Source organism: Natrix helvetica (assembly GCF_964273705.1).
Source record: "Natrix helvetica genome assembly, chromosome: 1".
Classification (NCBI taxonomy): Eukaryota; Metazoa; Chordata; class Lepidosauria; order Squamata; family Natricidae; genus Natrix; species Natrix helvetica.
Window position 1 is genome coordinate 363,849,042 of NC_138548.1, and position 22,951 is coordinate 363,871,992.

Genomic DNA, 22,951 nt, shown 5'->3' on the forward strand with positions numbered 1-22,951 from the left:
GGGGGCGGTATAAAAGTCTAAATAAAAGTAAAAGTAAAGTAAAGTCCAGAACTGGACCTCACATTCCAGGTGTGGCCTAACCCACATGAAGGGAGAGGAGCAGTTGCATCATTTAGCCTTGACGTTTTGACTCCCGTTGTCTACGGAGCCCCTCAACCCCGCAGGTCTCGGCTGTCCCAGAAGGTGCTTTTCCAAGAGGCATCCTTGATTTCTTCCTTCGACTTTTGCTGATGCAGCCAAGGACGGCATTGGCTTTGTTTACCACAGCATCAGGCTCTTGGCTGGTGCTCCGCTTGTGATCTTCCCACATTCTTTCTGCAGATACCCCTGCCTGGCACACCAACCTACCTTGCCCTCGTCTCCTTGATTTGTCCCTGTTGAAATTCCTCTAGAGAGCTGCTGCCCCTCGTTCCAGCTTGTCAAAATCCTCCTGAGTTTTGATATTCCTCTACAGAATGTGTTATTCTGCCCAGGTAAAGTGCCATCTACAACTTTAGAAGCCACATGTTTTCTAACAACCCATCCTAACTTATAAGTGTTCTGACCTAGGCTTCCTGAGACAGTACAAAGCACACGCTTAGTCCCAAAAACCCTCTTTTTACTTCAAAGGCTGTGAATTATGTTTATTCACAGCCCGTAACGAGTCCCAAACAGTTTGTAAAGAGCCCGGCAGTAGGCTGCCAAAGTCTTTCTGGATAAGCACCCACCTTTGTCTTCCTTGAAACGCTGCCAAAGACTTAATTGGCAATCAGCCTGGCAAGGCCACACGGAACAAAGAGTCAAAACGGAGCTTCAGAATTTAAACCGACCAGCATGAACAAAGTTGCTTCCCGCAAAGGCTCATATGCCTTTGCGCCTCCTTTATGTCTTATGGGAGGGGGCCAATCATCTCCCAGTCTCACTCCCAAGTCACCCCTTTTGTCTTAACTGTTCTTGCCTTCTGGCAGCTCTGCGCATGCGCACACTGGGAACAGGCTCCCCCTGTTCCTCTTCCTTGCTGATGTCCGACTCTGGAGGCTCCGGAGGCAGGACATAACTCCCAGACAGCCCTTACCCCTCCCCCCTCATGCCCTCATCCGAGCCTTCCCCAGACTCCAAGACTGGCCCATGTTCTTCCCCTACCTCCTCACTGCCCGACTCTGCTGCCAGCTCTGCAGGACGCCGGCAGACCCCCAACAATAAGATCACTGACCAGCACAGAGCCCAGAAGAGAGCTGGGGGCGCAGCACTCAGCATTTCTCTGCTCCCCCAAGCTTGGCCAGAAATCTCAGTAGCTCTTCCTTGGGTGCAAGGGTTCAGCCAGCTCCAGGTCCACCTAATGGTAACATCCAGCCCAGGTTTTCTCATCTTCTCTGCGAGGGTCTCATGGAAGCTTCGAAGGCTTTGCTGAACTCCAAGGGGTCCTTCATCCACACGAACCCTTGCGGACTGGCCAAGAGAGAGACTTACTCCTGATGACAGCAGCTGGCTCCCCGCCAGCCGTGCTTTCCTCTCTGGATATTACAATGCGCTATCAAGTCTCTTGATACAGGGGCATCCGTCCCCAATCTGGTCGATCAATCGGAAGAGAGCCCCCATGATACGTGGGGGTGGGGCCTGAGAGGACACAATTGAAGTGTACCGCATGGCAAAAGGACGGAAATGTTTTCCTTCGTTATTATTATTATTTACTTCCAAGTCGGTTCTTATATCCCAGCCAGGAAAGAGTCCAACATATCTCCCCAAATTGCAACCTTTCTGCCCTATGAGGAATATCTGGGGACCATCCTGGCCTCCTTCACCCTCTTCCTCCCTTCTTGGTCTTAGGAATCTTCATTAAACACCCAAGGCCAACAGCATATGTGTGTGTGTGTGTGTCTCTCTCTCTCTCTCTCTCTCTCTCTCTCTCTCTCTCTCTCATTTCCTCCTCGCCTCCCTCTGGCTTCCCTTCCCGACCTCTTTCCTCTTCGTTGGCCAGCCAAAAAAAAAGCCGCCTCCCTCCTCCGTCAAAGCATTTTCTCAATGGCTGCCTCCTCTGTCTTAGCCGAGACACTTCTGGGGGGGAGGGGTGGCCTTTCTGGCCACCAAGACCAGGAAATGAAGGTGGCTGGGAAATAACAGAGTAATAAAGTTGGAAGGCACCTTGGAGGTCTTCTAGTCCAACCCTCTGCTCAGGCAGGAAACTATGTACCGTTTCAGACAAATGGTTGTCCAACATCTTCTTAAAATCTTCCAGTGTTGGAACACCCACAACTTCTAGAGGCAACTTCTGTTCCACGGATTATTTTTCTAACTTGTCAGGAAGTTTCTCCTTAATTCCAGGTTGTTTCCCTCCTTGGTTACTTTCCATCTGTTGCTTCTTCTTCTCCTGCCTTCAGGTGCTTTGGAGAATGGCTTGACTCTGTGGCAAGCCCTCAAATATTGGAAGTTTCCCCCCCCCCCACTCTTCTTCGTGGCAGCCCCTCAAACAGTCCTTCCCATGGGTGCGACCAGGATCAGCAAAACAGAGTCCGCTCCCCTCACTGCTGCTCACCTTCTACTTCTCTTCCCCCCCCCCAACCCGTTCCATGAGCTCACAAGCTGGCTGCTGAACAACCTGTTTCAAGGCCTCACTCAGGATGGAGCCCCAGTGCTTCACCCTTCAACCCGCAGTGACGGCACCAGGCAAGACCGACAGGCTTTCTTCCAGAGGTTCGGTTCACAGGAGAAGGTCCCCACCCCCACCCCGGAAATCCAGGGCTCTGAGGCGGTCCAGGACGGCTTCTGGTCCGCAGGACACCAGCACTGGCACCTGAACAGAGCAGCCTTCCTGGTGCCCCTGCTCACCTGCAGGGAAGGTTTCATACAGGCAGGCAGCGCCCTTTCCCAGGGCAGTCCCAGCACCTGGTGCCTCCTGCCTCTGATTGGGCAGAAGGCCTGAGTTTTGTGAGCACAGTCACTGCTGGCTGAGCTGAATGGCCATGGTTAGTCACCACGGGAGATGAGACGGCATGCACTTCCCACACAAGCCAAGATCTGGGGAAATAAAACACCCGTCAGTCCAACTTCCACGGTTAGGAAGAGAAGAAGCCAAACAGTTTGGCGGCCTCTTGACCAGCAGAGGGCAGCACGGCTTTCTCCACGAGGCCCCTGGCCAGGAAGGCATTTTCCTCTTGCTAGCTTAGTGGACGGAGGAGGGATCCCCCTGGAAGTAATCGATCCTGATTCCAGCAAACTGAATTGACAGAGGTTTTCCCTTAGAAAGTCCCCTTCCTTCTCTTCTTGGGAAGCTGTTAGAGGCCCCCAAAGGGGCACCCGCGGAAGCAAGCGCGGAAGACGAGGCAGAAGAACAAAGGCGCCCATGGTGGAGGTCGCCAGATACGATCTGCAGGGGAAATCTCTTAGAAATCTTTCAGCCACGGCCTGGGGAACGTTTTGCAAAACAGCAGAAAGAGGGCAGGTGGGCGCAGATCCATATCCCTTGGCAGCTGCCACGCAGATGTTGTAGTTGTCTGCAGTCTTGTCGGGCTGCCCCCCCCCGGCCTCCTTCTCTCTGGGCTTCATAGGAGGGGCAAAAGGCCCGGGGGCCCCTCCCCCATGCCCACGGATGCCCACACTCCAAGACTCCTGTGCTTGGATGTCTGCAGCGCTCCCTTCTTTCCTAGGGCTGCTGGAGGAATAGTGGCTGGGCCTCCCCCCCCACAGCCCCCCAGGCCTCCACGGTGTCACCAGAGGCTGCCCAGCCCAGCAATTCCCATGGGACAGAGGGAAGAAACCCCTCCGCCCCTGGCTAGGGGTCAGCTGGGGCCCAGTCACGGTGGGTGAAATGCTCTAAAGTCTGCTACAGCCACCAAAAAGCCTTTCCTGAGCCTGCAAAGGTACATGGGTTTTTTGTTTTTTTTACTTTTTAAAGGATTTTTTTAATACCGGTTCTGGCAAACCAGCCCAAACCGGTATCATTTCACCCCTGGGCACAGCCCTTCTGCCCATCGGTGCCAGTCACCAAATTCACTGGTTTAAGAAGAGCCACTTGTGGCTTTTCGTGGTCTCTGAGCATCTGACAACCAGCGGATCAATTTCATTTTCCCTCAAGAAGCTGATCTGGAGTTTTTTTTTCTGGAGATCCAGTCTTGGCCCTTCGGAAACGACCTGCAGGGAAGGGCGAGCGAGCGACCTCGGCAGAGGCTCCCCCTAAACCCTCGACAGCATAGAAGGGGCCTGCTGCACCTGGGTGCCAACTGAGCTGCTCCCGGGCCTCTGCCGTATTTCTGCACCAGAACTCCATTTGTTTCATTCCCAGACTTCCTAATGGGGAATAACTCATCCCGGACAATCCCCATTCCAGCAGCAATGAGGACGGTACTACAGCTGGCAACGCAGAGATCTCCCCCCCCCCACCAGCCCCCCCACCAGCCCCCCCCCACCAGCCCCCCCCCCACCAGCCCCAGAGAGACAAGGAGGGCCGGCAGCCTCCCTCAGAACAAGGGGGGAAGGAGATGGCGAGTCTCTGGGTCCCATCTGGGTCAGCAAAACAGGAGCAGGCCCCTGGAAAGGGAGGGGGTTGGTGGCAGGATGGGAGGGGGACAATAAGACAGACCCTCCCCTTTAGCCCCTCCCTCAAGAAACCTGCAAGGGAAGGGTGGCAACAGGGAAAGTTTTTCTCCCCGGCTGCCCCCCCCCCCGGGAGAAATACAAAGGGTCCCCTTCCATTGTGGCTATGGTCCTCTGGCCACCCTTCCTGCTGCCAGGGAAAAGCGGGTCTTCATCAGACCAGGAAGAGGGGGGCGAAGAGGAGGAGGAGGAGGCTCAGCACCATGGGGCTTGCAAGAGTCACACCAGCCCTCCCAAGCAGAGCAGGCCAGGGCCAGGGATCGGGGCTGGGAGCGCCAAAGCAGCCGGGGAGTGGGGGGGGGGGGCGTTGGACATCTCCTGGCTTTGGAAGCTCTACTTAGCTGATGATTGAGGACAAGCAAATGACGAAGACCCACAGCTCAGCATGCCACCGTGGCCATCAGCAGCAGCCATTGCAGGAAGGGGGGAGGAGACCCCTTTCAGTCCATTTGGGGATTTTCAGGAGGGGTCTGAGCCCCCGGAGCACAAATTCACAACAAAAACTCCTAGACTCGCCCAACGTGTCAGAATTTTATCCTCAGTTCGAGACAGGAACTCACACACCCCGGCCCCTCCCTCCTCAGGGTCCCAAAAGTGGCCCCAGGAGGCCCAGAGAAGAGAAGGGCGAAGGGGGCTCTTCCTGAAAGCCACTTACCGGGGGGGGGGCAGAGGAAAGCACCCCAGGGGCCAGGTGGGGACACCCCAAACCCCAAGGGGGCCAGTGGAGGGAACGGTCAGAGGGCCCGGGGGGGGGGCTCTTACCTTGTTGGGCTTGACCGCTCTCTGCAGGTTCTCGATCCACTTGTCTCTCTCGGCAGCCGAGCGGCAGGCGAAGCACTTGGTGCCCGAAGATGTCGTCACCTGGGCAGAAAGAGGAGTGAGCTGCGCTCTGCACATGCCCAGGGGCCCCCAACCCACCCTGTCGAGAGGCCCCAGGCACCAGCCCCCACCTCAAAGCAGAACTCCTGGCCCAGGATGCTGCTGTGCACCGGCTTGATGAGGGAGTCCTCGTCCAGGTTCAGCTCCAGGGCCTCGGCTGCACTGCTGGGACTCAGCAGGGACTCGTGCGAATGAGACTCCTTGAAACTCTGCATCAGGCGGGCCCTGCGGGGGGGGGAGGACCACAATCAGTCGGCGGGGAGGTTCTAGCGGGGGGGACAGGAGTCACGGGCTTTGGCTGACCCCTCCCCCGGGAGTACCTGGCATCTGCGCCCCCCCAAAGGGGCATCTCTGCAGCAGGAGGAAAGCCGGGAGGCAACCTCAGCAGGGTGGGGGAGAGCGAGGCTGGCGGGAGTGCGGGCACAGAGGAGTCCTGGGGAGCCCCTCTGGACCCTGGGAGGGAGGCTCTGGGGCCCCCGGGGGGCCACGGGGGGAGGAGAATCTGGGCCTGCCCCTCGCACAGCCAGCCGAGCTCCGGAGCCCCTTCCCAGAGGGAGCCGGCAGAGTCCGTGTGCGGCTGCTCCCCCCCCCCACCTTTCCCCATGGCATTTCTGCTCGGAGCTGCCGCCCCCAGCCGGATATATTTAGCCCAGCAGCGTACGTGGAGGCAGCTCCTGCGTGTCGGGGCTGCCGTCAGCCAGAGGGGGGAAAGGGAGGCAGGTGCTAAAAATACCCAGGGCACCCCGGCCTTGGGGGGCAGGCAGGCTGGGCAGAGGGGGCCCCCAGGGGAGCTAGAAGGGCCACGGGGCACCCTGGGCCGCGAGGGAGCGTCCGCCCAGCCCTGGGGGCTTCCCTCCCGTCCACCCCCTCAAGAGAGGAATGGGACCGGCTGGGCCCACCTGTCGTGGTCAGCGCTCCGGAAGCGCGGCAGCATCTGGCGGAAACTGCTGGTGCGGTCCAGCTTGGGCTGGCTCTTGGTGCGCTTGATGGAGCTCTTCAGGCGGCGACTGAGGAAACCCTGTTGCTGCAGCCGGAGGGGGGGGGGAGGCCGGTCAGGCTGCCCCAGCCCGTGGGCACACACACACACATTGGGGGGGGGTTTCCCTGGGGCCCCAAGAGACGGCTGCCGGGGGGGGGGGTTCTGGGGCCCAGAGGGGAGCGACCCACAGCCCTCCCTCCTCTGCTCAGCCGCAGCAGGAAGGACCCGTTTCCACCCTCCAAAAGCCTCGGCCTTTTCTCCAGCAGCCCCCCCAGGAAAGACCTTGGCTGGATAAGGCCCGGCACCCGGAGATTCCCACAGGGACCCTGGCTGGGGAGCCAAGAGGTCGAGTGGCAATCTCAGCCGGGGGCCCACTTGCCACAAAAGCCGCTCAGGAAGGCAGCCCTTTCGGGCACCACCCTCTGTACGTCCCAGCTTAGCTCAAGGAAGCCAGCCCATCTTCTCCCGAACCCGCCTTTCTTTCCTGGTGGCCTCCTTTCCCTGCCCTTCACAACTTTGCTTGGCCCAGCAGCCATTCTGGCGTCCCTGGATCCAAGATCTTCCCTCCCCCCCACCTCTAGGCCTAACCACTTTTTCTAGGGGGAGGCAGGGGGGCCGCCCCGGCAGGGGGGAGGCAGAGGGGGGAAGCAGCTCCTCCTTCTGCACCCTCCCCTCCCTCAGCCCCACTGGGGGGCCAGTTCCTTTCCTTACAGCCAGGACTGGTTCCAGCCCTTCCTCTGATGCCTGCCCCCTGCTGGAGGAAAAGGGGGAGGGGCTCAGGGAGAGGGCAGGCAAGCCATGCGGGGGTGGGGGTCACTCACCGAGGAACGGAAGGGGGGTGCTGGCGGGGCGTCCATGTTGATGCTGTACTGCTTGCCCCCCGGGACGCTCTTCCTGCGGGAGCGGCTGGCGTGGTACTCTGAGGGGGGGGAGAAGGGCCGCGTTCAAGGGGCACCCCCACACAGAAGGACTTCGGGCAAGGGGGGCAGCAAAGGCCAAGGAGTGTGTGTGGGAGGGAGGCAACAATTGACCACTGATGACCACCAGTGGGCTGCGGGACCCGCCACCCCAGCCCACCCCAGCCCTCCCCAGCTCCTCCTGCCTGCCCCCCCCCACTCCTCCCCCCCAGACAAAGGACTCCCTCCGTCTTTCCCCTCTCCTGCCCAGAGAAGCCATCTGGCCCGGCCCTCAGCTGCCCCACACAGCCATCCCTGCTGCCCAGGGATGTCCTTTCCTTCCCCCCCCCCCACAGGCCTCCCCACTTGACCCCCAAGCCCCCCCCCCCGGGCCAGTATAGGGCCCTAGCCACGGTTCAAACTGCCCTTATGAAGAAGACCTAAAGTGAGGGAAGCCTCAGTGGGCTTAAGGGGGGGATCCTCCTTTGGGGGGGGGATCCCCGAATTGGCAACTGGGAATCGCAGGCTCCTTCAGCCAAGAATCGGGGGCTGGCACAACTCCTCTGTCCAGGGGCAGGCTCTGGAAAAGGGCCCCAAAGGATGGGTGAGGGGACCCAGAGGGAGCCCCCCCCCACCTGGGCAGGCTCTGCCCACCAAGGACCCCTCCCTGCCCCCTCTGGGGCCTCTCCACCTCATCCTTCCTTTGACTTCATTTGTGTGTGTCGTGGAGCAATTCCCCCCCCCCGGCTGCCTATGGGGGGACCCCCAGGGGCCTTCTGGGTGCAGCCCCATCACACCCTGGCTGTAGAAAAAGCCCCCTTTGGAATTTGTCCATGGGGGGAATTCCTACTTGCTCCCTGGGAATGTCAGTGTCGTTGCTTTTGGACACTAAGCCAATAAATGCATTTGGTTCAGTTCAAAGGCCTCCCAGCCCCCCCCCCCCCCCAAGAGCAGCTCACAAGCAGCCCCCCCTCCCCCGACCAGAGGAGCCCAGACCGACCGGAGGAGCCGCTGAAGGGGCCCCTGAAGACCCCCGAGGGGACGTGGGTGTCCACAGGCCCCCCTGGGGCAGCTTCCCAAGAGGCCCAGAGGCTCCTCGGAGGGGGGAGGGGAATGCCATGAGGTGAGTAGAGGGGCAATGATGGGCAACCTACAAAAAGCCCCCACCCCCAGCTGAAAGGGTGCCAAGGAACCCTACCCCACTGGAGGTTGTCTTCCCCCCAAGGCTACTCAGCCAGGGATTGGGAGGGGCAATGGGGGCTGCGGGGAGATATTCACCCCCTTCAACCTTCAGGAGCCCCTCGCAGCCCCCTGCCTGGAAGAAAAGCCCCTTCTGGGGTACAAGAACAGTGGCCCCCTCCAGACCAGGCTGGGGTTCAGGAAGGCCACGGGGACACACGAGCCACAGCGGCCTCCCAATAGGGCTGGCTGGATGCCAGGCCTGGGTCTCTGCCTGCGGGCTCAGCCCTCCTGGCCTGGACCATTGGCACCCCAGGAGTCGCAGGGCCCCCCCGGAGGACCCTTGAGCAGCACTAGCTGCCCGGATTTGCACAGAGCCCCTCCCCCGCCCCGTGCGTACTGGCACAACGCAGAGCCACCCACTGGGCTCTGCCACCATCTGTCTTGCCTGCCTGCTGCCGCTCCGCCATGCCAACCCTGCGAGCCACTGCCTCCGCCCCAGGCCTCCCTCTTCCCCCAAGGCCTCAGCAGCCCCCCACCCTCCCTCCCTCCCTCCCTCCCATGTGACAGCCAGAGGAGGGGCAGTGAATCCCCCCTCCAGGTGAGAGTCCTTCTCCCCTGCCCCCTCTTCCGCACAGGAGCTGGCCCTTTGCCCACCAGTCCCTGGGAGGCCTCAGGGAGAAGATTGTGCCTTGCTTGGCCCCCTCCCCTCCCGGCCCACTGGCCTGTCAGCTGGAAAGACCCCTCCTCAGGAGAGCCAAGCCGGGAAGGAAGGAGAGAGCCTGGATCAGGCCCTGCCCCACACAGGCCCAAGCCCCTGCAGACCCCCTGCACAGTTAAGAGGCTGACCCACGCAACTGCCCCCCCCCAGCCTCCAGAACTGCAGCAATGGGGAGCCTCTGCATAGCCCCCCATCCACGTGCAGGAGACCCCCCCCTCCGGCCCTTTCGGCAAAGGCAGCAGCTGCATACGGAGGAAACCCCCCCTCCTGGCAAGGCCGGCGCCACTTGACAGGCTGACACGACTCGGGCGCTAAGACCACCCGGGTTCCCCCACGTGCCAGCATAGCGGCGGACGCAACTGCGAGCCCTCCGTGCGAGGATGCGGGCGGGACGCGGCTGCGCCTCTTACACATCGGCGGCGCTCGCCCGGACCCTCCCCTGGCCGCAGTTCCCAAGCCCCCGTGCCCAGCAGGGAAGGGCGCAGCGCCGGGGAAGGGAGCCGCCAGGGGACAGAGAGCCCTCCCCAGGCCCTTCGGGTGCCCGCGAGCGCAGCGGTCGCTCCGCCGCCTCCGCTTCTCGGCCGGGAAGAGCCGCGGGGCGGGCGGGGCGAGTGGGACGAAGACCCCCCGCCCTGCCGGGACTGCTCCGGCGCCCCCGGAAGCGGCGGGCCCCCTCCAGGAAGGTGCCCGGGGCTGGCAGCGGCCTCGACCGAGGGGGCTCCGCGCGCGCTCCCGACCATTCCGCCCGCGACACCCACGCACTCGCCGAGCGCGCCACGCCGGGCGGCCTCGCGCCGAGACGGACGCGGCCGCGGCGCTGCCCACGCCCGCCCGCCCGCCCGCCCGCCTCGCCTCCCGTGCCCCCTGGGCAGCCCTCGGAGCCCCCCCCCCCAAGGCTGCCGCGGCGCCCTCGCCCACTGCCTGCCGGCCCCGCTAGCGGACGAAGGGACGGGCGGCCCTTACCTGCCGGGAGCGGGAGGCTCCCCCGCCGCCCGCGGCTACGGGGCGCGGCCCATGCCGGGACGGGGGAGCGGGCGGGCGGGGGGCCGGAGCCTAGGGCTCCACGCGGCCCGCAGGGCGGCGGCCCCCGCCCGGCGCTGCAGCCGTCGGAGCTGCGGTCCCCGCGCTGCTGGTTGCGCTCGTGCCTCTCGCCGCCCGCCCGCCCCGCGCTCCCCCAGCATGCCAGCCGTTGCTAGGCGACGCGCGGCTGTCATCAGCGCCGGGAGGACCCCCGCGCCCCCCGGGCCGCCGCCTTCCCGGGCCCGTTGGAGCGGCGAGAGGAGGCTCCTACTGGGGGCCCCGCCGCCTCCAGTCCGCTGCGCCCGGCTGCCCCGCCAGCCCCCGCCCGGGCGGCTCTACCTTGGGGCGGCGGGCAGGCGGGGCGGCGGGGGCAGCATCTCCTGGTGCAGCAGAGCGCGAGGGCGGCCCGGGGGCTGCCGGGGACGGGCGGAGGGGTCCGGGGGGGCGGAGCTTTCCGGGGAGGCATCGCGGGGCCGCCCCGGAGGAGGCCCTGCTGCGGCCGGCCGGCCGGGCAGCGCGCGGGCAGCGGCTCCGTCCAGGCTGGCGGGCAGGGAAGGCCGCTTCCTCCCGGAGCCTGGCTCCACCCCGCCTGGGCGGCGATGGGGCCGGGGCTCCGGCTGAAGGCCGGCCGGTTCACGCGGGGTCACCGGGCGGGGGGGCGGGAGGGAGGAGGGGGTCGCGGCCGCCCTCGCCGGATCCGGCAGGGGGCGCTGCTGGCGCGCGGCCAAGAGGAGGGGCGTCCCTTCATTCAGGCAGCCTTTGCCTTCAGCTCTTCTTTGGGGTTTCCATGGAAACCTTTTAAGCCAACTTCTCGGGAAGACCAAATTCTTTTTTTAAACCCCCGCGTCGGGAGGTGGGGGGAGGGGAAGCAAAGGTAACGGCCGGGGCAGGTGAGCCTCCGGCTGGGCCTTGGGGGTGGCGGGGTGGGGGGGGGGAGAGGCAGCAGCAGAAAAGCCCCAGCCGCATCCCCCTCCTTGGCAGCGGGAGGGGCGAGGGGGGCAGGGGATGCGTGGGCAGGGGGCCCAAGGCCCAGGAGGGCAGCCTCAGCAGAGCCCCCACCCCACCCGTTGCGCAGGCCTGGGGAGAGGGGGAGAGGGAGAGAGAGATTGGGGGGGTGGGCGGAGAGATGGTCCCTATAGCAACAGTTGTCAAGCTCCTTCCAAGGGGCCTGGCTATTATGGGCTGGGGCTGGGGGGATGGGCGTTGCAGGGAACAGCTGGGAAGGAGCTGCTGGCGGTGGAGAGGCCCTTTGGAGCGCCTCGGCATCTGCTTGGAACAAGCTCCTCCAAGGGGGGGGGCGTGCTCGGGCCCCCTCCCAAAAGGGCACCCCTGGCCTGGCACTGCCCTGTCCGGGGTCTGAGCAGAGATGGGCTTCTTGTGGGCCAGAGCCACCGTTATGCGCCACCCACTCACTGCCCCCCCTCAGCACATGGGAAGGGTGGGCTGTGGCCCCCCCTGCTCAGCTGGGGGGAGGGAGGATGCAGGACCCCCCGCAAAGCACCCCTCCCCTTCCCAGTCGCTCCCTCAGTCCCACTCGCTTTGGGGTGTTGTGGCCCTTTGCTCACGGGGCTGACCCCTGACCCCTTCCTAGGGGCCCCTTGGGGTCCACCCACTGGAGGCAGGGAGCTTGCAATTGTGTCCCATGGGTTCAGAGTGGGGGTGGGGGGCTGCCCCTTCCTCAGCAGCTGCCCTGGGGACAGATCCCCTCAGCCCCGCTTCCTCTGACCCCCTTGGCCCCACGTGGGGCCGTTGATGGGGAGCCTCACTGCTCAGCCTCCCCGGGGGACCCACAAGAGCCTCTGGCAAAGTCAGGGTTACGGGGGGGGCTGGCCCTTTGACCCACTCAAGAGCGCCCCCCCCTTACTCCCCTTTTTTGGCTTCCCAGAGCCGCCCCCCCCCCCATGGGCCAAGGCTGGAGGGATGGGCAGCAGCCACACACCCACCCCCAGGCAGTTCTGTCAGCCTGGGCTAAAGGAAGGGCCCCCCAAGAGGCCCCTGGGGCTGGGCTGGCAAGCAGGATCTCCCCCATAAACACACCCCAACTTCCTGGTCTGGCAACTCTTGGGGTGGTGAAGGTTATGGCTGGACACTGGACTGTCAATCATTCCTCTCCTGCAGAGGTTTACCCTAGGATCACTGGCCGGGGGGGGGGGGGGCTGAAAGAGGCAGAAGGAGAATCTGTGACGTTCCCCAAAGACCCCTCGGGCCTCCCCCACAACCACCTTCCTCTTGGGGCTGGGAAGGGAAGGCAGCTGAGACACGGGGGGCCCCCACAGCCCCCACCCCACAGCCCCCACGGCAATTTCACACGGACCGGCAGCTTCACCCCATGGATGGCAGCTGCCCAGCCCAGGCCTCCCCTTCCCCAGGGCTTCAATCGTGCCCCCTCCCCAGCAGACGGCCCTATTTGCGAAAGGAGGCCACAAAGACACCCCCCCCCTCCAAGGCCAGCTTTCCCTTGGCCACAATTTCTGGAGCCTCCAGGACCGTCTCTTTAGTGCTGGGAAAGTCACACACACACACACACAACACACGAATAAAACCCGCCGATGCTGGTTCAACTGACCCCCAGCCCAGATTTGGCCCCGCAACTGTACAGCTTCCCTCACACCCACCCCAGGATTCTGGCCGGCCCTGGTTCTCCCTCTCCCCTCCCCCCACCCCCACAGGGACGTCCTTCCTACCGTGCTCAGCGTGGGGCCGGCCTTCCACAGGGACGCTGACCGTCCGGCGCAGAAGCTTGCTCCGCCCGGGGTCCCTCTGGCGTTCTCGAAGGAGCAGAGGGTGAATCTGGGGGGAGGGGGGGAGAGCAGCCCAGGTCAGAGGGGGGAGGAGAGAGTTCCCTCTCTTCTCTGACCTCCCCCATTGCCACATCCCCCCCCCCAAACCACGTCAGGCCTGTGAAGCACGGAGTGAATCTCTGGGGAGCTGAACGGCGCCTGAGCCAGAACCACCGGAAGAGCCCAGAGTCATGTGGGAACTTGGTCCGAGGGGGCCTCCCGGGGCAGAGACCCCAGGCCAGGAAGAGGCACAACCCATCCTGGAAACTTAACCATGGGGCATCCGCCCTCTTGCTGGACTCGGGAGGCCAGAAACCGTGGTTTCCCCAGCCGCTTTGCACCCAACGGCCAACCTGTGTGAACCTACGTGGCCCCTCCTGAGAGGATCCCCCCTTCCAGTCCTTCTGGGGCTTCCCCAGCCCCCCGGCCTGCCCTGGGTCCTCTGGGGGGGGCTCAAGGGACAACCCCCACCCACCCACCCACCCCCTTTCCCCCACCCTGCTCACCTCCTCCTCGTCCAGCATCAGGAGCTGATTGCCAGAGATGATGCAGAATCGGGGGGCGTTCCAGGGACGGTCGTAAGGCGAGTGGACATACTGCGCACGGGATCCCGGAGCTCCTCGCACATCTGCAGCGGAAGGGCAGAGTCAAGCAGGGCCCGGCCGGGCAGGTGCCCCCTCCCAGCCCCCCTCACCCCAAAAAGGGCCTGGAAAGGCACGCCCGGAGACCCAGCTCTGCCAGGACCCCCCCCTGCCCCTCCCACAATAGCGGGATGCCAATCGACCGCCTGTGTCTTGGGGAGAGAAGTGGGCCTCGTCCCCTCTCCCCACCTCCCCTGTGATGCCCTCTGCCCACTGGGGTATGTCCGGATGGGGGGGGCACGGTGGTCTCAGCTGACCCTCCCGGCCGCGAGGGTTCCATTAAGGCCACTGAGGCAGGTCCCCCCTTCCACGCCATCTGGGGGCTCCAGGCGAAGCCTGGCAGATTGGCACAAGCAGAGGAGAGAGTTGGCTCAGTGTGACTCCCCCCCCCATCACCAGGAGGGGCTCTTCTGACCACCACCACCCCGGAGGGCACCCCAGCACACTCTTCCCCCCCCCTCCCACCTGCCTTTCAAGGGCCTCTGGGCCTCCATCCAGCTCTCCTGCCTGCCTGCCTTCACGGGTGGGGGCAGCCGGGGAGTTGTGTAAGGCCTCGTCCGGCCCTGTGCTGCCCCCCAGTGGCCAGAAGCTGCTGCCAAGAGCCAGGGAGAGAGAGGGGAGAAGCCTCAAGCAAAGGGGGCAGGCAGAGGGTCGTGTAGGGGGGCACCCTGGGTGGGCTCCAGAGGCTGGGAAGGGCCCTGGAGTCCCCACTAGGGGATCACAGCCGTGGGCAGCGATTTTTAGATGCCTCAAAGATCTGGCTAACCACCACCCCCTCAGCCCCCCCCCCCAGCCCCCTGGGTTTGAGGCAGGTGGAGGGGCAGGGCTGACAGAGGCTCTGTGGGGGGAGGCCTCCATGGCCATCCGGACCAGCTGGGGAGAAGCCAGTGGCCACCTAGCCGGAGTCAAGCAGGACTCTTTCCCCCCCACCACCACCCCTCACGGCCCTCCGCGCCCCACATCCTGTCTGTCAGGAGAAACCCCACCCCCTGACCAGAGCCAGGCCCCTTTCCTGAGGGGGGCAGCGCAGAGGGCCAGAGCAGAAATGGGCCCTCGGGGCAATCGCGGGAGGAGGGGCGTGTTGGCTGAGGGGGGGGTCTTTAGCAGAGCCAGCTGAGAGCTGATTTAGGTCCCCACCCAGAGAGAGAAGCCAGCTTTACACCTTTCACCCCGCTGCCTCCCCCAAATGGGGGAAAGGAGGTGGGGCACCTGAGGGGTGCAGAGAGCAGGGCTGGGGAGGCAGCAGGCTCTGACCCTGAAGCCCCCCTCCTCTTCTCCCCCCCCTGCCCAGGACCTGATCTAGGGGGGAGGCCAACGCAAGATGCTCTCTTCCCTCTTCCTCCCTCCGGACCAGGCAGACCCCAGGCCCACCGGGCACTCTTTCCCACAGGCCCAGTTAGGGCCTCAGTTCACAAGCCCCCTGTCTTCCCTTTCTTAACCCGGGTCAGGGACGGAAGCCCTAACCCTCCGTTCCCCTGGCAGCCCCGAGCTCAGCCAGCCAGGCCTCCCACCCGAGGCTGTCCTTGCAAAGACCCTCAACGGGACCCAGGCCCCGAGCAGCCAGGAGTCTCTCTCTTTTTTTCTCTCTCTTTTCTTTCTCTCTCCCTCTTTCTCTCATCTCTCTCTCTTTCACTCCTTTTCTTTCTCTCTCTCCCTTTCCCTCTTTTCCTTTCTCCCTTTCACTCTTTTTCTTTCTCTCTCCCTCTTTCTCTCCCTCCCCCCCTCTCTCATCTCTCTATCTTTCTCAATTCTGTCGTCTCTCTCTCCTCTCTCACACACATCACTCTCATATCTACCTCTCTCTGTGTGTGTGTGTCTCTCTCTCTTTTTTCTCTTTCTTTCTCTCTCCCTCTTTCTCTCATCTCTCGCCCATCTCTCTTTCCCTCTTTTCCTTTCTTTCTCCCTCTTTCTCTCCCTCTTTTTCTTTCTGTCTCCCTTTCTCCCCCTCTTTCTCTCCCTCCCCCTCTCTCTCATCTATCTTTCTCAATTCTCTGTCATCTCTCTCTCCTCTCACACACACATCACTCTCATATCTACCTCTCTGTGTGTGTCTCTCTCTTTTCTCTTTTTTTCTCTCTCCCTCTTTCTCTCCTGTCTCATCTTTCCCTTTTTCTTTTTTCTCTTTCTCTCTTTCCCGTTCTCTCCCTTTCCCCCTCTTTTTCTCTTTCTCTCTCACACCTCTCATCTCTCTATCTTTCTCATTTCTCTGTCATCTGTCTCTCCTGTCTCACCCACATCACTCTCTCTCTCTCTCTCTCTCTCTCTCTCTCTCTCTCTCTCTCTCGTTTCCTGGCCAACTCAAGCACAGCTGAAAAGGACGGGGGTCCTGCCAAGGGCAGCCTACCCACCCCCCACTTTTCAACCCAAGGAATGGGGAGAATCCACCAGTAGGGGACGGACTCCTTGCCATCACAATTTGCAGCTATTAGATGTATTGGTGATTTGGGGGGGACGGGGGATATAAATCACTGTTATTATTTACATTACTATTCCTGTTTTGGTTTTCCTATATATACCATTTTCTCTCCTCCCTGGGGTAAAATGGCCCCCTCTCTCTCGCCTGCTGAAAGCTCAAAGGCCCCTCCAGGGAAGACGAGCCACGGCTGACAGAAAGCAAGAACAGCCCACCCCAATATCCACCTATGGAACTCCTTGCCACAAGATGCCACAACTCAAACAGCTTGCAAAGCTCAAATCAGCCCCCGCTGCTTGGGCACTGCCGGTGTGTGGGGTATCTTGGGAAACAGGCAGAAACTCCACAGGTGTAGACCTGTATGGGCAAACTCTGGACCCAAAGTTGCCTTTTAGCAGAGCCCTCCTCCCTGGCCCGGCCCTCTTCTGTGGCTCTGGTCACCTGGCCACGCAGGGTGGCCACCGGATGCAGCCCTTCCGGGGAAGGGGGGGGACACACAGGGAGGGGGAGTCCAAGTGCTCCCCCCCCCCCCGCCTGCCTTGGCTGAGCTGGATGAGTGGGTGAATTAATTCATTAGATTTAAGGCCTGGGCCGCCCACTCCCCACAAGGAGACTCAGCGGGGCTCCCAATGCGGGCAGGCTCATTAAGAGGAAAAACACAACAGGCCACAAAGGGTGGAGGGGCGGGGGGGGGAACATGGAGCAGAAAGTCCTGGGAGGAAAACACTTCGGTCGGTTCCTGAAGGAGACAACAGGGGGGGGCACACAGGGCGGGGGGGGGGGTGCAGGCACCCTCCAGAGGGAAGGAATGAAAGTGGGGCCCTGGGGGGCAGGGAAAGGCCCTCCCTCCCCAGGCGACCAGTCCTTGGGCCAGCCGGGGATTTGAACCTGATCCTTGAGTTGAGCCCGGTGCACAGTGCAGCTTCCAAACTGAAGGGTGACTCACACATACGACGCAGTGCCCGTCTCAGTGCCCTGGGCCAGTTGCTGATGTGTGGCCCGACCCAACTGACCAATAGCCGTTTCATTTAGTGACCATTCAAAGTCACAGGGGCACTGAAAAAAAGCGATCCCTTTTTCGCACAACTGTTGCAGGATCCCCCAGGGTCTCCCCATCCAAATCCAGGCGCTTGGCAACCGGCTCCCGTTTATGACGGTCACAGCAGCGTGGCCTCCCTTTGTGACAAGCAAAGTCAACGGGGTGGCCGGATTCACTTAACAACTGTGTTGCTCCCTTAACAACTAATTTGCTTAACAGCCGTGGCAGAAAAGGTCGTAAAACTGGGCAAAACTCACAATAACTATCTCACTTAGCAACAGATATTTGGGGTGTGATTATAAGCCGAGAAGACGTCCTATGGGGCGGGTAGAGGGCAAGCAGGCCAGGAAGTGGGCGGGGGCAGAGCTTAGAAGCAGAGGCCCAGGTGACCCTCGGTTCAGGTGAGCAAAAGACAACACACACACACACAAACAGAGAGAGAGAGAGAGAGAGAGAGAGAGAGAGAGAGAGAGAGAGAGAGAGATGGCCAGAGGCAACCCCAGCTGGATCCTGACAAGGCAGAGGGGCTTAGCACGGGGTCCCTCCCAGAGCCCCCCTGGCATTGAAAAAGAGAGCTTCCAGTTCCCCTCCACCTGCTGGCTGGGGGTGAGGGGCTTCCCCAACCTCTCTTCCCTTAGAGGGGGATAGTTGAACTGGACTGATGAGCTTCCCTAGTTGGGTCATAAGAGGCCTGCCAAGGGACAAGCACACAGAGGGCACCAAGGACCCCCTGCCTCCCCCCCCCTCATTCTGCCCATCTTGGCCCCAGGGCACGAGGCTTCTCTGCCGGCCCTCAGCAGGGAGAGGAGAGGGGGGGCCACTCTGGGGCTCCCATTCCCTCCTGGTTCCCCTTGATTGACAGCTTTTATTTCTGTCCAATGTTTGAGATCTCTACCTCCCAGCACAGCCGAAGCCTCAGGCAGGGGCTGGGGGGGGGGACAGCCTACACCCCCACAGCCTCCTCCCCCCCCCCCCAACCTCTGTAGGGATCACCCGGGGCCTCGGGAGCCTCCAACGCCCGAAAGGAACACGACCCCCCCCACACACACAAGTGGAGCTCCATCTCACCCCCCCCCGCCGGGCAGGCTTCGCCATCTCCCTCCGCTGTTGCCATGCAAATGTGCAGCAAGGCGGCCGCCAGGCAACGGGAGGAAACGCATCTCCTGAAGGGGATCCGGCCGGAAAGAGCCCCGCGGCTGCCGAAGGAGACGCCGTGCGGAGCAGCCCCGGCGAGACTCCAGGCCTGAAGCGGTGCCCGAGCCGGCAGGAGGGCCAGCCGCTCGGCGAAGCGGGCTGCAGAGCCCCAACCGGCGGCCCTGGGGGGACTGGGGACGGCCCGCCTCCCTTCCGGCACCTCGGTGCAGCAGAGAAGCGTCTCCCCCCCCCCCGCCTGCCCCGCTGGACGGCTGCCTGCGCCTCCTGGAAAGCAGCGGCCTGGCTGTTCCAGCTGAGGACAAGGGGAGGGTGCCCCCCCCAACCTAAACGGGGAGAAGAGACTCCCGCTGTCTTGGGAATAAAGCCACGAGGGGGGGAGGGGGGGTTCCTGCAGTGCAGCACCAGCAATCTTGGAGAAGGTGCTTCATGCCGGAGCTGCCCCCCCAGCATCCTTCAGCGGGGTTGCCTGGCAACATCACGCCCCCTCCCTTTCCCGAAGAGAGCTCGCAGGCCTCCGATGGCGAGGAGGAGGAGGGGGGTCCGGAGCCCCCACCCAGGCCCTTTCCTGCAAAGCCCAGGGATGGGAGGGGGGAAAGGTGACCCTCTTTCGCGGGTGGGGGGGGGTGCGAGGGGGTGAGAGGAGAGAAGCCTTTCGGGGTAGGACGAAACCTGCCGTCGCCCATGACGAAGCGCCAGGAACGGTGGGCCACAACTGGACGACCGTCACCCTGCCCCCCCCCCACGACCTCAGCTGGCCCGACCAGCACGTCTCAGTTCCCCCCCCCCTCCGGCAACGCCGCTCTCCCTCCAAGCGCGGCACGTGGGAGGGGCTGGTCCGCGGGAGAAGCAGCCCCCTCCCAGGGTTGGCACCGAAGGCCCCGGCCCCACACCCGGCCGCTCCTTCCGCCAGCAGGTGCCTCCTTCGGCCCGGCAGTCGGGCATCTGGTCGCGGCTGGCGCTGTGGAGCCGCCCCGAGGCCTCCGGGAGCCCTCGGCGGGGCCGCAGCGGGGCGACCGAGGCGCTGGCCTCGACCCCGGCGAAGGCAGCTGCCAGGGCGGGTATAACGGCCGGGATTGCGCGGTCGCCCTGGCTCCCCCCGCCTCCCTCCGCCTTCCCCCTCTCCGCCGGTACGGTCGGCCGACGGCAGGCCGGAGCGCCCAGATGCCCGGGCGCGGGTTCCAGAGCGCACCATCTCTCCCGGGATCCGGAGGCCGCCATCCGGCCGCAGCTGGCCGAGCGCCACGATGCTTCTCTCCCGCGGCCTCGCCGGCCAGCCGCGAGCGTGGGAAAGGGCGCAGTCCCCACGCGGCCGGAGGACCCCTTTCCCAGCTGGCTCCCACCTGCCTCGCCAGGCCCGAGCGCGCCGGAATCCCCGGGGCGGAGCGCAGCATCTCTTGCCCCGGCCCGGGTCAAACCTCCAGGAGGAGCCGCCGGCCGCAGCCCTGCGCCGCAGCCCGCCCCGCGCCGGAGCTGTGCAGAGCGGCAGCGGGCGGGCGGGCAGCGTCGCCCCTCCAACTTCCGGGCGGCAGGCTCTGCCCCGCGGCCGAGGGAGGGGCCTGGCCGCCGTCCCCCCCCCCGCCCGCCGCACCAGCCAAGACGATTGTCGCCGCCCCCGCCCGAAAAGCGCAAGCCGCGCGCGCGCCCAGGAAGGTCGCCCTCCCTACCTCGGAAGGGGACATAGGACATGGCGCTGCCTTCATCCGCCGTTCCGTCCCTCGACGCCGACGCCGCTCAAGGACCGGCCCGCGGGGGAGGAAAGGCGGGGGCGGCCGGGGAAGAGGGGACGCCGGGAGGGAGGGAGGGAGGGAGGGAGGGCGAGCGCCCCCCGGCACCGGCCCTCCTGCCGTTCGCCGCTCACTCGCTCACCGCCGCCTGCGCCTCTCTCTGGCGCCGAGGATGCGGCGGGGGAAGAGGCGGCGGCGGCGGCGGCGGCGGTTCGGGTGATGCGCGGGGGCTGCCGACCCTCCCCCGCCCTCCCGCCCGCCCGCGGGCTCCGGCTTCTACTCCTCCTCCTCCGTGGGCCGCCGAGACTGCAGCGAAGGCCGTCCGGCCGTCCCGAGCCTCCGTAACAGCAGCTGCGCCGCCGCTGGAGCACGGCACGCGGGCGAAGTCGAAGGCGCGCTCCCGACGCCGCACCTCCGAGGCCTCCGGCTTGCCCCGCGGGGGGACACTACTCCCCACGGGGTCCGCAAGGGCGAAAGGGAGGACTGCCACGCCATCAGTTAGGCGCTCGGCTGCGCCCGGACCCTCCCCGACATCGCCCTCCTTCTGGCCTTCCAGCTGCCCCGGAGCCCTCGCTGCGCCCGCCCGACGCCGGTCTCTAGCCGCTCGGCCGCCCCGCCGCTGTCCAGGGCTGTGCCGGCCCCGAGAGAGACGGGACGGGACCCACTGTTTCGTGCCGCTCCCCGCGGGACCCTTCCTGACAAGCCGAGGTGGCAGACGGGGTCTTGGAAATGCGGCGGTAGCTCTGCTCCCTTCCCGTGGTTATAACGGAGGGCTCTAGAGGGGCTTCAACGCGGCAACGCTGCTGCCTCCGAGGATCCGAATTCCCCTCCACACACCGAGGAGCCCCATCCTCCTCCTCCCGTCAAGCTTCCAGGCCTTTGGGCAGGCAGCAGCAGGGCAGTTGGGAGATGGGGGAGGCTAAGTGTTGTGAAACTGGGTGCCCAGCCGGTGGTTGATGCAGAACCCCCCCCCCCCGGGGCCTCCTCTGGACCCCCAACCTTCCCCCTTACTGGCAACCCCCAACCCGCCCCATATGCTTCCTCAGCTGAATCAGCCCCCATCCTCTTCCTTTTCTTTGCAGCCCACCACTGGCTCCCCATTAAGGAGGTTGGGCTTTGACCCACAGCTCAGGCTGGGTGTCTCCCCACAACGGCAGCCTCTGCCTTTATCCACCGTCCCAAAGGACCATTCCAGACAAATGACTGTCCAGTCCCTTCTTTAAAAACTCCAGTATTGAAGCACCCACGACTTCTGGAGGCAACTTCTGTTCCCCTGGTTAACCGTTCTCACATTCTGGAAATTTCTCCTCAGTTCCAGGTTGCTTCTCTCCTTGGATCAGTTTCCACCCATTGCTGCTTCTCCTGCCTTCTCCTGGTGCTTTGGAGAATAGCTTGACTCCCTCTTCTTTGGGACAGCAGCCCCTGAGATATTGGAAGACTGTCATCCTGTCACCCCCGAGTCCTTTCTTTTCGCGAAATTAGACATAGCCAGTTCCTGCAACCGTTCTTCATATGTTTTAGCTTCCAGTCACCTAAAAACTCCAGATTGTTTGAGTGCTCAGTGAAAATTAAGGGAGGACAAGAAGCAATGGGTGGAAACTAATCAAGGAGAGAAGCAACTTACAACTAAGGAAAATTCTTCTGACAGTTAGAACAATTCACCAGTGGAAGGGCTCCAGAAACTGCAGATACTCCAACACTGGGAGTTTTTAGGGAGATGTTGGATAACCGTTTGTCTGAAGTGGTGTAGGGTTTTCTTTTTTCTTTTCTTTTTATTGAAAAAGTTTTATACAAACAAATTTTCCCCCTTTTAACCCCCCCCCACCATACAGTATAAATCACATACAGATACTATGGCCCCTCCCCCCCAACCCCCCCAAAAATTTCTCATTCAAATATTATACCAAATACTTTACCCCCTCCCCTCCCCCCGTCTTAAAGTAGATTACTCATTCACATATTGTACCCCCTCTCCTCCCAACAATCACAATATAAGTTTCTCTTAAAGTAACAATAGCACATTAGTCCCATCTTCTAAGTTAATTAAACATATATAAATCATAATATAAATTTCTCTTAAAATAACAATATTTCATTAATCCCATCTTCTAGTTTAATTATGCATATATATTACCCCACCCTCCACCCTAACCCTCCCCCACCTCCCACTCAAACCCACCCCCCTGACTTCCGCTATACACCACTCTAACAATTCCAAGCATCCCATGTATTATTTACTCTGATCATCTTTCAGTCTAAACATTCTTACCTAAAGGCTACATAGTACTTCCTAGTCTGGTATTTATTCTGTATGTAATCAATCCATTTTACCCATTCCTGTGTATAATCCTCCTGTTTCTGAGCTTTTAAGAAAGCTGAATTTTTTGCCATTTCGGTGAACCCCGCCACCTTCTGAATCCATTGATCAATTGTTGGTAAAAAATCTTTTTTCCAATGTTGCGCAATCAACAACCTAGCTGCTGTGACCATATACAAAACCAATTTTGTTTCCCCTTTAGTAAAGTCCTTAGCTATACCCAATAAAAACATTTCCGGAGTAAATTGTATTCTTTTCTTAAATACATTTTGCATAACCCACCATATTTTTATCCAAAAAGCTTTAACCTTGTTGCAGGTCCACCATACATGAAAAAAGGTAGCATCTAGACACCCGCATCTCCAACATTTTGGTTGAACATTTGGGTACATGCATGATAATTTTTTAGGATCTAAATACCATCTGTAAAACATTTTATAAAAGTTCTCCCTTAAATTCTGTGACTGTGTATATTTAACATTCTGAACCTACTGAAAACCTTACGTTTCCAACATAACCACTTCACCAAAATTCTGAGCCCATTTAATCATACAATCCTTAACCAGTTCACTTTCTGAATCTCTTTCTAACAGTACATTATATATTCTTTTAACTTGTTTTGGGCCAGTCTCTTTTATC

At 61.9% G+C, this 22,951-nt stretch overlaps 1 protein-coding gene across 8 annotated transcripts in view; it reads right to left on the reverse strand.

Annotated features, from left to right (window-relative positions):
- SYNGAP1 (synaptic Ras GTPase activating protein 1) overlaps positions 1–19,733 on the reverse strand; it is a 38,912-nt gene extending 19,179 nt beyond the window's left edge. For 2 of the 8 annotated variants that reach the window (XR_014173722.1, XM_081934793.1), the window contains exons 1-7: positions 19,461–19,730; positions 13,530–13,651; positions 12,928–13,033; positions 7,249–7,346; positions 6,348–6,472; positions 5,520–5,673; positions 5,332–5,430 (exon numbers count right to left, since the gene is read on the reverse strand). Coding sequence is in view for 7 of the 8 variants with exons in the window: in XM_081934793.1 (XP_081790919.1) it covers positions 5,332–5,430; positions 5,520–5,673; positions 6,348–6,472; positions 7,249–7,346; positions 12,928–13,033; positions 13,530–13,651; positions 19,461–19,662 (906 nt within the window). In the remaining variant the exon portion in view is untranslated. Of the gene's footprint in view, positions 1–5,331; positions 5,431–5,519; positions 5,674–6,347; positions 6,473–7,248; positions 7,488–10,186; positions 10,322–12,927; positions 13,034–13,529; positions 13,652–19,460 lie in introns of those variants that run through there. The other 6 variants (XM_081934792.1, XM_081934790.1, XM_081934791.1 and 3 more) reach the window with 6 other exon arrangements.
- Between the last annotated feature and the right edge of the window lie 3,218 nt (positions 19,734–22,951).